This window comes from Camelus dromedarius, chromosome 23 (genome assembly GCF_036321535.1).
Source record: "Camelus dromedarius isolate mCamDro1 chromosome 23, mCamDro1.pat, whole genome shotgun sequence".
NCBI lineage: Eukaryota > Metazoa > Chordata > Mammalia > Artiodactyla > Camelidae > Camelus > Camelus dromedarius.
In genome coordinates this window covers 17,194,677-17,209,812 of record NC_087458.1, presented here as the reverse complement: position 1 = coordinate 17,209,812, position 15,136 = coordinate 17,194,677, and the positions used below count along the sequence as shown (strand labels likewise).

The 15,136-nt window shown below is 40.5% G+C and overlaps 1 protein-coding gene across 1 annotated transcript; it reads left to right on the top strand.

Annotated features, from left to right (window-relative positions):
• Positions 1-2,542: 2,542 nt before the first annotated feature.
• SELE (selectin E) lies at positions 2,543-11,203 on the top strand. The gene is made up of 13 exons (XM_010984484.3): positions 2,543-2,635; positions 2,972-3,055; positions 3,612-3,998; positions 4,568-4,675; positions 5,092-5,277; positions 6,089-6,274; positions 6,381-6,569; positions 7,719-7,907; positions 8,117-8,293; positions 8,843-8,953; positions 9,735-9,756; positions 9,862-9,934; positions 10,853-11,203. Exons 2-12 carry the CDS (start codon positions 3,019-3,021, stop codon positions 9,917-9,919), a joined length of 1,650 nt encoding a protein of 549 aa, XP_010982786.3. The 5' UTR covers positions 2,543-2,635; positions 2,972-3,018; the 3' UTR covers positions 9,920-9,934; positions 10,853-11,203.
• The last annotated feature ends 3,933 nt before the right edge of the window (positions 11,204-15,136 follow it).

Sequence of the window (15,136 nt, the reverse complement as noted above, 5' to 3'; positions counted from 1 at the left end):
CCCCCATCTGCTGAGAACCCATGGTCCATTTTCACGGCATCCTCTGTCAGCTGCTTGCTGCCCCCCTGTTCCCTTCCTGCCTTCATGTCTCAGAATCCAGAACACAGCCTTCTTGGTGGAGAGCTGGGATGATCACATTGCTCTTGGGACAAAGAGGGCAAGGGGAGGATTGGAGACTCGGGGAAGAACAGGGAGGCTCGTCTCGGGGCACAAGAGAGACCACGAGTTGGGAGAGCAGTTAAGGAAATTGAAGACTGACTACCTTGGTTTCAACTCCTTAGCTTTGTGTTTTTGGATGAGACAGGTATAAAATCCTTGGTTCCTCAATTTCCTCATCTGTATAACAGGAGTAATAAGAGTACCTATTTCACAGGCTGTTGTAAGAATTAAATAATCATATAGATGAATATGCAAAAACTTAGAACAGGGCCTGGCAGACAGTGAATGCTCACTATAATGGTAGAGGTTATAACTGGGGGGGTTCCAGGCTGTGTATCTGTAAATGACATAGGGACTATACCACCATTGGGGCTATTTTTAGATATCTGTAAACTAATAAGAAGGGAAAGAGACAACCTACAAACTTAGTTTTGTTATGAAAAATTATAATAATGAACATAGTTATCTAGGACTATTTATGACTAGTTTCCATTTTCAAAATAATTATTAAGTACTTTATTATTGTGTCAGACAGATTTTAAGATTTGCCTGCAGTACACTTTTTTTAAAACGGCAAATAGTGTGTTCACAACTTACTAGAACACAAAATGTATACAGATTATGTATTAACCCAGCTTCACATCCTCCTCTAAAATTTAACAAACACTTGTGACTGATTACTCTCCTACATTTATTGAGTGGCAACAACCACATTTACACAGGTAAAGCTGGATAAAAAAATTGAAATGATGTCAGTATGTAGACAATACAAGAGAGTGGGAAGGTGGATGGTATAAATTCTCTGTTAAAAGTTGGGCATTTTGATAGGAGTTAAATTAAATTAGCTAATTGGGTTATTTACTTATTCTAAAAAAGAATCAGTTGTATTCACTGGAATTTTTTCTTCTCTTTTCCTGATTGGCTTAGGTCTTGACGATTTCTGGGTAACACAGAAAGAGCCAGGGCTAACAAATAAGAAAAATAAACCTATTACCCCCACCCCTGCCTCTACTGCTTCATGTCTGCTGACGGAATATCATTAGAGGTCGTATTTCAAAAAAGCTGTAGTTATGGAATATTAGCTTCACTTGATCTCTACAGAATATGGAAATTTAAAAATTCCACTTACTGTCCCTATTATTTGAATTAGACAAAATACAGAGCTGGAGAATGGTGACTGAATATAATCACCCAAAAGAAATGACAATATAAAGAGTAGGAATCAATTACACATATACATATACCATATATATATATACCCTTCAGTTGCATTTGGATACAGAATTCTTTAAACTGTGTTCTTTTTACTATAAAAGCAACAGAGGGCCATTGCAAAAACTGGAAGATGCTGAAAATAATCATGAAGATTATAAAATTAACCCCTAACTCCTGCTGTCCAGAGATCCACTGTTAACATTTTGACTTAAAAAATCTTTGCACATTTATATTTTAAAAGTTCTGAACAAACTTTGGGTCAATTAAATAGGAGAATATATAGTTTTCATCTTTATTTTCTCACTGAAAAAATCATGAATATTTTCCAGACAGGAATATCGAAGTCTGTTTCTGACTTTTCTTATATTTAGTCACTATATTAAAAAAACAGATTTAAAAACCCAAATTTCTCCTGTACAGCACAGGGAACTATACTTAATATCTTGTAATAACCTTTAATTAAAAAGAATATGAAAACAAATATATGTATGTATATGCATGACTAGGACGTTGTGCCATACACCAGAAATTGACACATTGTAACTGACTATAATTCAATTAAAAAAAAGAAACAAGGCATTATTTCAAATATTTAAGTGGGAGATGTTATTTCTAGTAATTTAGCCATAACTATGTGCAGAATCTGAGGATTAACATTTATCTCATGGTTCACTCCTCTGCGAGACAGTGTACCTTAAAATGGGTTGAGTTGGTTGGTAGGTGAGAAAGAGGAAAAATGAGGAATGGTCCATCATTGACTGGTATGGGATGAGAAAATTGAGGGCAGTAGTCCAGAGATGACAAAACTATTCTTAGTTTGCTTAGGTTGACGAAGTTCTGATTACTACCCCAGTTTCAGGAGAGGGACTGCTAACAGGCCCAGTTCTAACACTTTTAAAAGACATAGATTTTATATTATTTGAATTAAAAACCATGCATTTGTGTCATAGCAACAGAATTCACATTAAATAAAAAGGCACACAAAAAAAGGAGAATTTGTTTTGAGGGGTAGGATTTCTGACATCATTGTCATTTTTGGCGTTATGGATATTCCTGGACGCTGATGGGGAATTCCTATCGTTGCGTTTGGGCATATCCTCTGATTACTCACAGGAAGTGGCCTTCCTATAAAGGAGTCCTGGCGGGAGCAGTGTGCCACGGTTCTTGGCTGACTCCTCATCAGAACTGCAACAGCGGCACAAGACTGCAGCAGCCACAAGACGGGAGGAATCTGACACTGAAACGACAGCTTCACAAAACAGTAAGTGCCGAGAAGTCTTTCCTAGAGCAGCCTTGGCCTTGAAACGGAGACTATCACAGTGAACTGATAGGCAAAAAACCTGATAAAAGGTCTGTGCAAGCTCTTACTGTATTCAGACTAGGTAAAACCTGGCTTTTCTTTTTGACTTAAATGATAAAAATCTTAACTTTTTAACTTACTCATTTGGTAAACTTTGGCGTGAACAAAGATTGTGGCAGAGGATTCCAATCCTTTGCCTAAGAGTCTTATCATGCCACTCTACACCTCATTATAGAATGATGTAAGTGACTACCAAGGAGTTCACACTGTAATTGATTTTGTTCTTTCTCCCCCCAGAAAAGCATTTCAAGTCTAATCTTTGGATCCAAAAAACTCTTGAAGGCATGATTGCTTCACAGTTTCTCCCCGCTCTCATGTTCGGTAAGTGAATGTCATTCATCAGACCAGGGTTCCTTATCCTCCGCCCTATGGACATAAGCCTTCCTTAGACGAACTCCCTGTGCACACTAGGTGGTTTAGCATCACTCCCGGCCTTGCTTCACAATGTGTCGGGCCCTGGGCTAAGGGTAATTTACCTCCTTGTGTCTCAGCTTCCTTCTGTAGAGAGTTTTGATCGTAAATAACCTGTTTCCCAGAGGCATTGTCAGGATTCAGTCTCATGGTTCATGTGAAGTCTTTGCCTCAGGCAGTGCTTGGTGGTGCATATTAAATGCTTAATGAAGCTTGGTCATTCTGATTAGTATTCTGCTGTTAAGTGGCTATCCTGTTAGGTTACGGTGGGTGAGTGCTGGTAAAGCACCAAATGGAGGGTCAGTCACAAAAAAGATACAGAGTAAGTGGTAGTTTCTCCATCCAGACTCCTTCCTGCTTTGGAAAAGGTAAACAAAAAGTTTGAGTTATCCCCAAGGCCAAAAATAAGATAATAGAAAGTCCAGGACTAAACTTCCCCATTCCTTTCATGTGTTTCCCCCATTAGTGCTTCTCCCATTTAAAGAGAGCGAAGCCTGGTCTTACAACGCTTCCACGGAATACATGACTTTTGATGAGGCCAGTGCTTATTGCCAGCAAAGGTTCACACATCTGGTCGCAATTCAAAACCAGGAAGAGATCAAATACCTGAATGCCATGTTCAGCTATTCACCAAATTACTACTGGATTGGAATCAGAAAGATCAACAATAAGTGGACCTGGATTGGGACCCAGAAACCTCTGACCAAAGAGGCTGAGAACTGGGCTCCAGGTGAACCAAACAACAAGCAAAGCGACGAGGACTGTGTGGAGATCTACATCAAGAGAGACAAAGACACGGGCAAGTGGAACGACGAGAGATGCAGCAAAAAGAAGCTCGCCTTGTGCTACACAGGTAGGGAGGGAGGTGGGAGGTGAGGCAGCCAAGGGAGGCAGATTCAGCCCGTGAGCGTCCTGACAAATTGTGGCCAGGATGCAGAAACTGGTCCCTACTGTGGCCATCTTGTGTTCAAAAAGATCTTGTTTTAAAACAGTCTGTTTGATAAAGTATCCCTTTTTGCTTCTTGTGTGAATGTTAAGCAAGAATGCATGTATTTTTGTATTCATATATGCATATATATATATATAGGTTTATACTTACACACTGTGTATATACACACATATAATACACTTTTGAGTCACTTGTTTATTTGCAGTAGGGGAACTCCCTTTAGAGTTTGTGATAAAGTGAATCTTCTATTTTTGGTGCCAGTTACAGCCAGACCCCTGACATCTGTAATTAACATCCAGGTTTAAAATGGTTCAGCCTAAAACTCAGCTTTGGCATTTGGTAAAGCACTACAGTTAAATTTCTGGCACTCTGTAGCGCTGGTGACATGTCTGTTGCACACTGTTGATCCTAATTTCAAAGGAACTCATTGTAAGTATAATAACAATCATCATCATGGACTGTCTTTTCTACAGCTGCCTGTACCCACTCATCCTGCAGTGGCCACGGTGAATGTATAGAGACCGTCAACAACTACACTTGCCAGTGCTACCCTGGCTTCAGGGGACTCAAGTGTGAGGAGGGTAAGTCTTTGTCTCACTTTCTCAACTAGAGATGGTAGCCCTATTTCAAATCCTGGCTGGCTGTGGAGTCAGGTCTGCGTGTCTTCCCTTCCTTTGGGCATATGGTGTCAGACGACGGTTGAGAGCTGAGGCAATGAAGTCAGACCCTCCTGGGTTTGAATCCCAGATTCACCACTTATTAGTTATGGCGCACTGACAACGCAGTTAAACTCTCTGGGTCCCAGCTTTCTCACTGTAAAATGAGGACAGTAACAGTATCAACTTCATAGGCTCACGGTTGGGATGATGTGAACAAATGCAGACACAACATTTTCAAAGCGCCTGGTGGTCAATGAACAATAGTTAGGGTTTCCAGTGTTCTTCCCACCTGATACCGGATGAGAGAGGAGCAGAACTGATTTGGTTTCCCTTTACAGTTGTGTCCTGTCAGGCACAGAAAGCCCCTGAACACGGAAGCCTGGTTTGCAACCACCCCTTGGGGAGCTTCAGCTACAATTCTTCCTGCTCTGTGAGCTGTAAAGAGGGCTATGTCCCAGGCAGCATGGAGACCTCGCAGTGCACTTCCTCTGGAGAGTGGAGCGCTCCTCTTCCAGCCTGCAATGGTAAATCTCTCTCCGAATGCACAGAACGTTCTCCAATTCATCCTTCTGTGCTTTAGTTTTTTACCCAACCTAGAACATTTTCAGCAGTTCAGGGAAAGTTCTTGTTTGTTGTTGTCTGTAATTAAACTTGTTCTCTTGGCCAACATATATGGCCAATATGGCACCAGCTTGGTTTGAGAGACGTTTTTAAACTGTGCTGGTGTGAGTGTTTCTGAGGCTCTGGTAATTTGTAAGGAAACTCATAAGACAGTGGAACCACAACCTCGAAAGCTTAATGAATTTCTCTCTTTCTCTGTTTAACTTTGCCCATGCAATTGGATTAACTTAAGATCATGATAATCAAGCAGCCTCAATATGTCCTTTTTTCTCTCTCAGTCGTATCTTTCTAGGTCAAAGACAAAAAACAAATTCTTTCCTTTAGGTCGTGCTGGGCTAAAATAGATGAATATTCTGTGTATGTCAGGATAGTTTTTTTTTTTAATCACAGCTAGTCATAAATCCTGACCTAGAATCTGTTATTTTTCTTTGTTTTTGCCTTATTTAAAATAGATCAGAGACCTGATGAGCTATCTAATAAAATACACCAGAGACTACTTAGCAGAGTCAAAATAAAAATCAGTCAGAGAAGATGAAAATATCAAGAAAAAAAGCATAAAAACTTTATTGTGAGTGGGCATGTCCCCAAGAATTAACATAGGACATCGGGATCTGCCCTCTGAAGGCAGTTTCCTTACTGTTATAAACTCCAGTTCGATAGGAAGTGAATACAGCATTCTTCTGTAAAATTCACGGTGTTCTTTTGAATTCCCAGTGGTTGAGTGTGATGCTTTGACAAACCCTGTCAACGGAGTCGTGAAATGTCCCCAGAGCCACGGAAGCCTCCGCTGGAACACCACCTGTGCATTTGAGTGTAAGGAGGGGTTTGAACTAGCTGGACCCCAGGCTCTGCAGTGCACCTCATCCGGGGACTGGGACAACAAGCAGCCAACGTGTAAAGGTAGAGTTGTTCCACATCAAGGTTTGCCGTTAGCGTTCTCTTTCTCAGCCTGTACTCAAAATGGGCAAGCCAGAGCCGCTAACGTAAAGTGGCACATGTGTTACAGCTGTGCCCTGTGATGCCCTGGACGATCCTCAGAACGGCTCTGTGAGCTGTAGCCACTCGTCTGCTGGAGAGTTCGCCTTCAAGTCATCCTGCCACTTCACCTGTGCGGAAGGCTTCATGTTGCAGGGACCGGCCCAGGTTGAATGCACTGCCCAGGGGCAATGGACACAGCAAGTTCCAGTGTGTGAAGGTGAGCCTGACAGTCTCCTTTACACTCTCCCTTTCTCAAAGAGCAGCAGTCTTCAAGACTGGGCACTTAAAATGATACCTTTAACTAGAGTGATCTGAGTTGATGGACAACAAGCATCTTATATTTTTGAGATGAATATAACAGAACCAATGCTTATCCAGGGAAAAGATTGTGTGTAAGAAGAGTGGATGCTTCGCTGGTTTCTTAACTGTACTGTGCTAATAGAACTTTACAGACATCGGCCTGGAAGAGGCAGAAATCTTCATCTAAAGATTAGAAATCAGTTTAGAAAATTTAAAAAGTAGGATTATGAGAACATGACTTGATTCTAAAACTCTTGTTTTTCTTCTGAAATTGCTTATAACTGGCAGTGATGCAAATGTTTAAGGTGTGGTGTCAGCTGTAGAGACACCCTTAATACTTACATAAGCTCTTAAATTTAATTTAATTTAATAAATCAAGAGCAAGGATACTGAAAACAAGCAGGTTTCACTATCAGGCACTGGCATTTTTGTAGCCAAATACAGCACAGAATGATTCCCAGTGGCAAAAAGCCACAAGACCAAAACCAAACAGCAAAGCAGACAAATTTTATGTGGCTGTCTTCATGTCTTCCTGTCTTTTTGGCCTCATCTGTAGGCATCCAGGGCCGATAAGTTGCTCCTTGGCTATAGAAAAATCTTCCTCTTGACCCTAACTTATTTCACATGTCACAACTGAGCTCAGGAACCGCTGGTCCTATAAAAGGCTGTCCTCTAATTAGCACCATTGTCAATGAAGGGATTGGAATTCAGAGAAAACACAGCCATCCTCCCACCTGTCCCGGGACTAATGAAGAGTCTTGAATTCTCTGAGCGTAGCTTTGTCCAAAGTGAACTGGGCTCGTACAACAGATGCCAAGTACTCTCTAATTCCGTTACATTATTTCCCAACCATCATTTTGGTATCTCAGCTTTCCAGTGCAAAACCTTGCCCAGCCCAGAGAGAGAGGCTCCATGAGTTGTTTTCCTAGGGTTTCTGGAAGTTTCCAAAGCAAATCTAGCTGCGAGTTTTCCGGTGAGCACTATCGAAGAGCTAGGGACTTGCTTACCTTAGGAAATCTGTTGCTGCCTGACACCAAGTTCTAATGAACACACTCATGTCTTCCAGCCATGAAATGCAATGCTGTCCCCTGGCCCAGGAATGGCTCAGTGACGTGTACCCATTCCCCCGCTGGCGAGTTCACCTACAAGTCCTCCTGTGCCTTCAGCTGTGAGGAAGGCTTTGCATTACGTGGATCAGCTCAGCTTGAGTGTACATCTCAGGGACAATGGACACAGGAGGTCCCCTCCTGCCAAGGTAGGGCTGAATTCAGACTTTAAGGAGGATGGGTCAAATATCTCAAATGTTTCTGACCCAGGATTTCCCCAAGGGACTTGATCCTAATTTCCTACATGCTGAAAGCAAAGCAGTGCTTATCAGTTACATTTATTGATGACTTTTCTGACAGTTTTAGAAGTTTTCCAATAGATTTTTCTTAACCTCTACCTACATCCTATCATTTGCAGCAGTACAGTGTTCAAGTTTGGATGTTCCCGGAAAGATCAACAGGAGCTGCAGTGGGGAGCCTGTGTTTGGCACCGTGTGTACGTTTGCATGTCCTGAAGGATGGACACTGAATGGCTCTGCAGCTCTGACATGTGATGCCACAGGACACTGGTCTGGGATGCTGCCTACCTGTGAAGGTGAAGCATTGACTGACGGTGGTTGTCTGGGGGGCCAGAGAGAAGAAAGGGAGCTAAGAAAGGAAGCTATCTGGCTACAATAATGAAGTATCCATTATGTCCAAACCAGAAAGATCAGGAAGTTTGCTCAGGTTAACACTGAATGGATGAATATTTAATTTTACGGGGATAGAGAGAAAACAAGTGACATGGCAACAGAATTCTGTTCATCAGGAAAAGGAGAGCTAGAGGGAAAAGTAGGTTGAAAGGAAAATGAGAGAGAGAGGAAAGAGAGACTGATCGATTGTTTGATTGATTAACCAAGGTGTGCTGTGAAAGATGGCACATTAGAGTTCTGCCTGGCAGTGTTGGAAGATAAACTTACAAAGGTGTTTTGGGGCAGATCTCAAAGGCCTTAGTACCATCTCTCTTCCTCACGTATTGAACTAGATGGCTCTTCTGCTTTGTACACTGTAATAAATGTACAAAGAAAAGGGCAAAGGGACAGAACAGGAAGACTTAAAATTTAATTCCTTTCCATGACAGTTCTCCCCCGTTCTGTTTTCTTAGCCCCTGCTGAATCCAAAGTTCCCTTGGTAGCTGGACTTTCTGCTGCTGGAATCTCCCTCATGACATCAGCATCCTTTCTCCTCTGGCTTCTGAAACGCCTTCGGAAGAAAGGTGAGGGCATTTATGAATGTACTCTAAGAAGGTTTTGGAAAAAAATTTTTTTTCTCATCGATGAGTTACATTGTCTCTTGCAGATTTAACGAGTAATTAGAATCTAGTCACTAGATAAACGCTAATAAACTGCAGTATAATTAAGCAGAAGTCTTACGGAAAGCGTTTATAATACAACTCAAAGTGGGAAGAGTTTTAGGAAATAGACATGTTAGTTGTGCTAACGTTGGCCACCTCCAGGGGGTGCTATGCACATTGAATTCTATGGTGCCCCTCAGAGTTGTCCCATGAGGCTGCCATAATGAGTATTTCCAGAGAAAATAAATAAATGTTTCCAAAAACTTTATTTGGAATAGAGGCTTAAATTTGGGAGTATCTCATGGGGAACATGCAAACACATCTAGCTACACTCCTGGTTGGTTTGGCCTAGAGTATCTTCAAAATTTTTTGAATTAAGTTCTGACGTTTACAAAGTGGGAAATTTTACATTGTATCTAGATTTGGGGCTTCTCAAGACACAATTGGAAGACAAGCCTGGCAAGCTTAAAGTATAGCTATCTGCTCTCTGCTTGCATTAGGAAGCTGCTGGGCCCTTTGGATGAGGGTGCAGTTTGCTTCCCCTGCTCAGTTGCCACCAAGTTGTGTTTGTGTTCTGATTATTATGGGGGCCCTGAAGGCATTGAGTTTACAAACCCTGCTGAATAGAGTCATGTTGGTTTCTAGTTGTAATATGTCCTTAAAAGTCATTTAGCTCATATTAATGGTTTTCTTTTTCTTGCAGGAAAAAAATTTGTCCCTTCCAGGTAAGTTGCATTTTTGTATATAGCATGCCACTGCACGTTCTGCACATTTGTCTCTTTTCACGTTTGGCAACAGTGATTTATTTCACGTTTTTATGTATTCCACAGCAGCAGTCACAGCCTTCAATCAGAAGGATCCTACCAAATGCCTTCTGAGTTAATTTAAGTCCAAAGGAATCAGGTAAGATTTGAAGGTCATATACAGTTTTGAAAGAAGGTACATGTTCTGTTGTTCCTCGAATCTTCCAAATCTGCCAGATTCTAGGGGGAGAAATCACTACCTTCATGGTATTTTATGGAAAGCTGTTCCATTTCTCTGTAGAAGGAGAGGAAAGAAACCAGGATCTGGCCTTCATTGGGCCATTTCATTTATGAAAGTTAATAATAACGGTGACTGCTAACCCTTGCATGGAACTTACTATGTTCTAGGAACTGTTCTAAGCTAGGATTCTATGAGACAGGGGCTATTATATTTATTATTATACAGATGAAGAAAATGAGGCACAGAAAAGTTGAGTAACTTGCCTGAAATCTCAAAACTAGTAAATGGTGTAGCCGGGATTCACACCCAGGCAGTCTGGTTCTAGAATCCGTATTCTTAACCACTTGGCTTGGCTTTGTGAGAATTTGGAACAGTCAGATCCCCTCTGAATCGATTTTTTTTTAAGTTAATAGACTTTTTGCATGTTTAATTTTAAGTTTACAGAAAAATTCAGCAGAAAGTAGAGAGTTCCAACACAGCCCCTTAACCCCATCCTCCAATTTCCTCAATTATTAACACCTTCCATTAGTGTGGGATTTTGTTACAGTTGATGGACCAATATTGATACATTATTATTAACTAAAGTCCACAGTTTATATTAGAGTTCACTCTTGGTTTTGTATATTGAATGGGTTTTGACAAATGTATCTGACATGTACCCACCATTATAGTATCATATGGAATAGTTTTACTGTCCTAGGTAGGATTTTGGTATTCATGTACGGGCTAGCCTTGTGAGAGTGTACACAGTTGTCAGTGCTAGAAGGTGAATTCTGTTGTTGCTGTTAGCATGCAAAATGTTAACTGTCCTGACGGCATGCACTCTTATAATTGCAGGAACACAGGAAAATTAGGGATCTAGAGTGATACCTTGAAGATAGTAGACACAGAGAGCTCTCCTTGGATCTCTGGCCCTTCTCACCTCCTGCACCTGCTGGCTGCCTCTACGGCTGGGACCGTGGACCCACGAGGACTTCAATGGACCCAAATCCAGTGGGCAAGGCCAGCCTGCCACCAAAAAGACTCAGTGTTCCCTTTTCCAGTGCTGGCTACTGGAAGGAAGGAATATTCTTTCCCACGCAAAAGCGGAGAGACTAAGGCTCTGGAATCTCAGAATTCCTTTTCTAACTTATCCCTTTGCTCACTGTGAAATCTTGGTGGTGAAATACAATATTTTGTGACACTGTTTTTCTTTTGTCCCTCATGGTGCTTCAGTTGCTGAATATGTAGTTGCTGCCATGGTATGAGTTAAGAATTGTCAAGAGTTTAGAGGAGACACATGGCTAAATACATTCTATTAACTGTCTTGGGGGAAAAAGGGATGGATTTTTAATGCCACAGGGTGAGTGCATGGGAAGGATGTTAATGGTGGAAATTCTACTCAGTCCTCTGTGTGAGGATTAGCAAGTACAGTCTTAGTCACTTTTCATCCCCATGGGATTCGGTGACTTTAAATTGTTCTCAGAGGTTGTGCTCTTTTTACTTGTATTGAATAAGGTATACATTCAGTAAGTCTTAATTCAGTACAAGTGTTGTAGGGACTTAAAAATGTATAAATGCTAGGATTATGGTAGGGCAAAAGCTACTTAGCCTAGACCTTTGTGTATTAACACATTTTAATGTGACGTCTAGAGTAAAATTTATTTCAAAAAGACAAATACATTCCCCCAGCCGTGTGTGATGTTAACTAGCATAAAGTGCTGAATGTTTGACTGCAATTCCTTTTTTTTTTTTTTTTAAAGTGAGTAGTATTAGGAGAGCCAAGCCCTAATGGCACACATTTGTACACTGTCAGGTATTTAGAGTGATGTGGTTTCCATGACAAGAAACTTCCATGAGGCCAAATGTTCTGATTTGATAAAAGCATAAATGCAAACAAATGAAGGTACAGTTTTGTGAGTGTCTGTTTTTGGAAAAACACTCATAGAATGTAAATGTTCTTGGCATTCCTGCAAAGATGTTTGTCAGATGTCATGTGTCAACATATAATTCTTGTATATTACATATGATTTTAAACCTGTGATATGAACTTGCCATATAAAGGATCTGTCCAGGGGATTTTTTAAAAGTGAAGATGTCTAATAATGATTCCCTAATTGTCTTATTCTGCTTGTTAGGGTGTTCTTAAAGAGAGGAAAGCCTGTATGAGCAAGTATTTATATTTATTTATTTGGGAGTTTAAAATTCCTAAGGCATCTCCAGTTGATCACTAGCAAGGAGATTGCCAGAACTGCTCCAAACTTGAAGGATGATATGGGAGTCCAAACTCCTCCACCCTTTCATTAACATAGGATGTGTTTAAAAAAAAAAAAAAAAGCAGAGTTTCAGGGCAGTGTTGGCTGCAGACTGGCAAAGGCAAAAACAAAAGTAAACATAATACTCAGTGAAAGAAGCTAGACCCAAAAGTCCTACAGATGGAATGAATGATCCTCTTCTCTGAAATTGTTCAAATGTTGTAAATATCTGCATGCACAGCACTGGAAATAGCTGTGTGAACTGTAAATACAGTCTGTGTTAGGGTTTTATAAAGGTATTTAAAATTATGATTTAAAATACTTTACAGTGTTTTATTATTTATTTAAGCTTATGTCATACCTCTTGTATTCGACATGGCACTATAAAGGTTGATAATAAACGTGCTTCTATTTAGCTCTGTGTACAGGCTCTTTCTTAAGAATTCTACTTTACTTAGATAAAACCCACATATCACAAAATTCACGATTTTTAAGTGGACAATCCAACAGTTTTTGGTATAGTCACAAGACTGTGTGACCATCTAACTATCTAACTCTAGAACATTTCTATCACCCCCTGAAAGAAACCCAGAACCCATTAGTAGTCACTCTCCATCTTCCCCAGCCCCTGGTAACTACTAACCTACTTTTTCCTCTATAAATTTACCTGTTCTAGACATTTCACATAAATAGACTCATGCAACTTATGGTCTTTCGTGTCTGGCTTCTTTCACTTGGCATTCTGTTTTCAAGGCTCATCTCCTCTGTAGCATGTATTAGCACTTCATCCTTTTAATGGTGGGATAATACTCTATGGTATGGGATATGCCACATTTTCTATTCATCCACTGATGGACATCTGGATTGTTTCGACTTTTTATCTATTGTGAATAATGCTGCCATGAACACTGATGCACAAGTTTTCGAGTAGACGTATGCTTTCAATTCTCTTGGGCATACACTTAGAGTTGGAATTGTTGGGCCATATGGCAACTCCATCTTTCATTTTTTTGAGGAACTGCCAGACTGTTTTCCAAAAGGGTGGTACCATTTTACCATCCCACCAGCAATGTATGAAGGCTCTGATTTCTCCACATTCTGTCCAGTACTTGTTACTGTCTTTCTTTTTGACTATCACCATCCCAGGGGGTGTAAGGAGGTATAGATGTAGGTTCTTGCACCAATACTGTACAGTTGTCTAAAAAATATTAATAATCTAAAAAATTGGTAAGGTCAATGGAGCAAAGAACCCACCCTGGAATCTTTGCATCACGTCAGTCTTAGTTTGAGGCTCTGCTCAAGTCAACCCATTCACCTTGATATACTCTCTAGACTCAGTTGTTCTCCAGGACGAGAGCCAGAGTAGTTCTCCCCTCCAAAATATGTCTTCTTCTTTCTAGAAGAGTGTCAATGCACAAGCTTGTGTACCAAGCTAAAAAACCACCTCAAGGATCTGTTATTAAAGAATCAGAATATCTGAAATTCCTAAGAAAACATTAATATTTGGCTTGGTTATCCAGACTGAAAAAGTTGTGGCGATAACACTGTCATAGGCTAAAGTTTGTTTCGTTTTGATTTTATACTTTGCCTTTAAGTATTATTTAAAAGAAAATTAAAGAAAACATGAAAAACAAGGATATCCCCTGCTCATTAGGGCTGTTTTTTTATATAGGACTGAAATGAGCAGACAGTTGAGACATCAGCTTGAAATATAGAGAAAGTAGGAATGTTAGCTTTCCTGGGTCTAAAAAAAAAAAGAGAATAAACTGAACAAATCAAATGTATTCAGAAGGAAAACAGGTGCCCAAGTCAAATGGACATGGGCAAGTGTAGCACAGAAGTCAGAAGCAGAACTTGGTGTCAGCAGATCAGAAGATTAAAAGAGAGCTTTTTAATGAAAGAAAATAAAAATCTATGTAACCAGCAAGAGCTTCTGGGCCTCTTTCAGTCAGAAATAATAAGTATAGATTTTACCTCAAAATTTTAGCTTCCCTCTCCCAAAAGATTCTAAGCCATGAGAAATTAAAATATTTCTCTCTTCATATTTGCCTCTGTACAGCCATGCTGCTGGTTTATAAAATCATTTTGCTACAAAGGAGCATGTAGCAGTAAGACAGGCCTCCTGTCTTTGCCAACCAATCAATCAATCAACTAGTTTTGGCCAAAGATTTTTTTCTTCTCCTTGATCTCCCAAAGGTACCAAATCCTATCAATAGTTCTTTTAATAACTCTTATCAGCTGTGTTCCGTTCCCGCTGATAGCCCTCAGAACGGGTCCTTATCATCATCCCTGCATTGCATGATAAACCTCCACAAACTCACTCATCTCCAGGTCCTCAGCTGGCTGTTGAGATGTCCTGTGGTTCCAAATCATTTACACAGCCCAGAAGCTATAAAAAAACTTGTCCTTGCTCGTCTCCCAACCTCCTTTCACACCATGGCCCTGCAGGCATTGCACTCCAGCCACGTCGGAGAGCTGTTTCTGCCCATTTTGGTGCCTTTGAACACACTTTCTTTTTCCTGCAGTTACCCACCCTCCCTATCTAGCAACCCCCATTCTTTGCCTGCTTGACTTCAAATCATCTTTCAGGTTCTCTGCTTAAATTTCCCCTCACCACAACTGACTCCTGAGACCAAATCACTTCTTTAATGCTCTCACAGCTCGCATTTTCCTTCCTTCCTGTGATTGTTATTAAATAATTATTTGTGTACCTGTTTAAGATCTGTCTTCCTCACTCAATTCTAAAGTACCTTGTTTCTTGCTGTATTCCTAGAACCTGGCATATTCTGGACACATAGTAGATACTCAAAAATATTTATTGAATGAACAAATAAATAAGTGGATGGATGAATGCAGATTTGCGCTCATCCTCGGGAGCAGAGCAGAT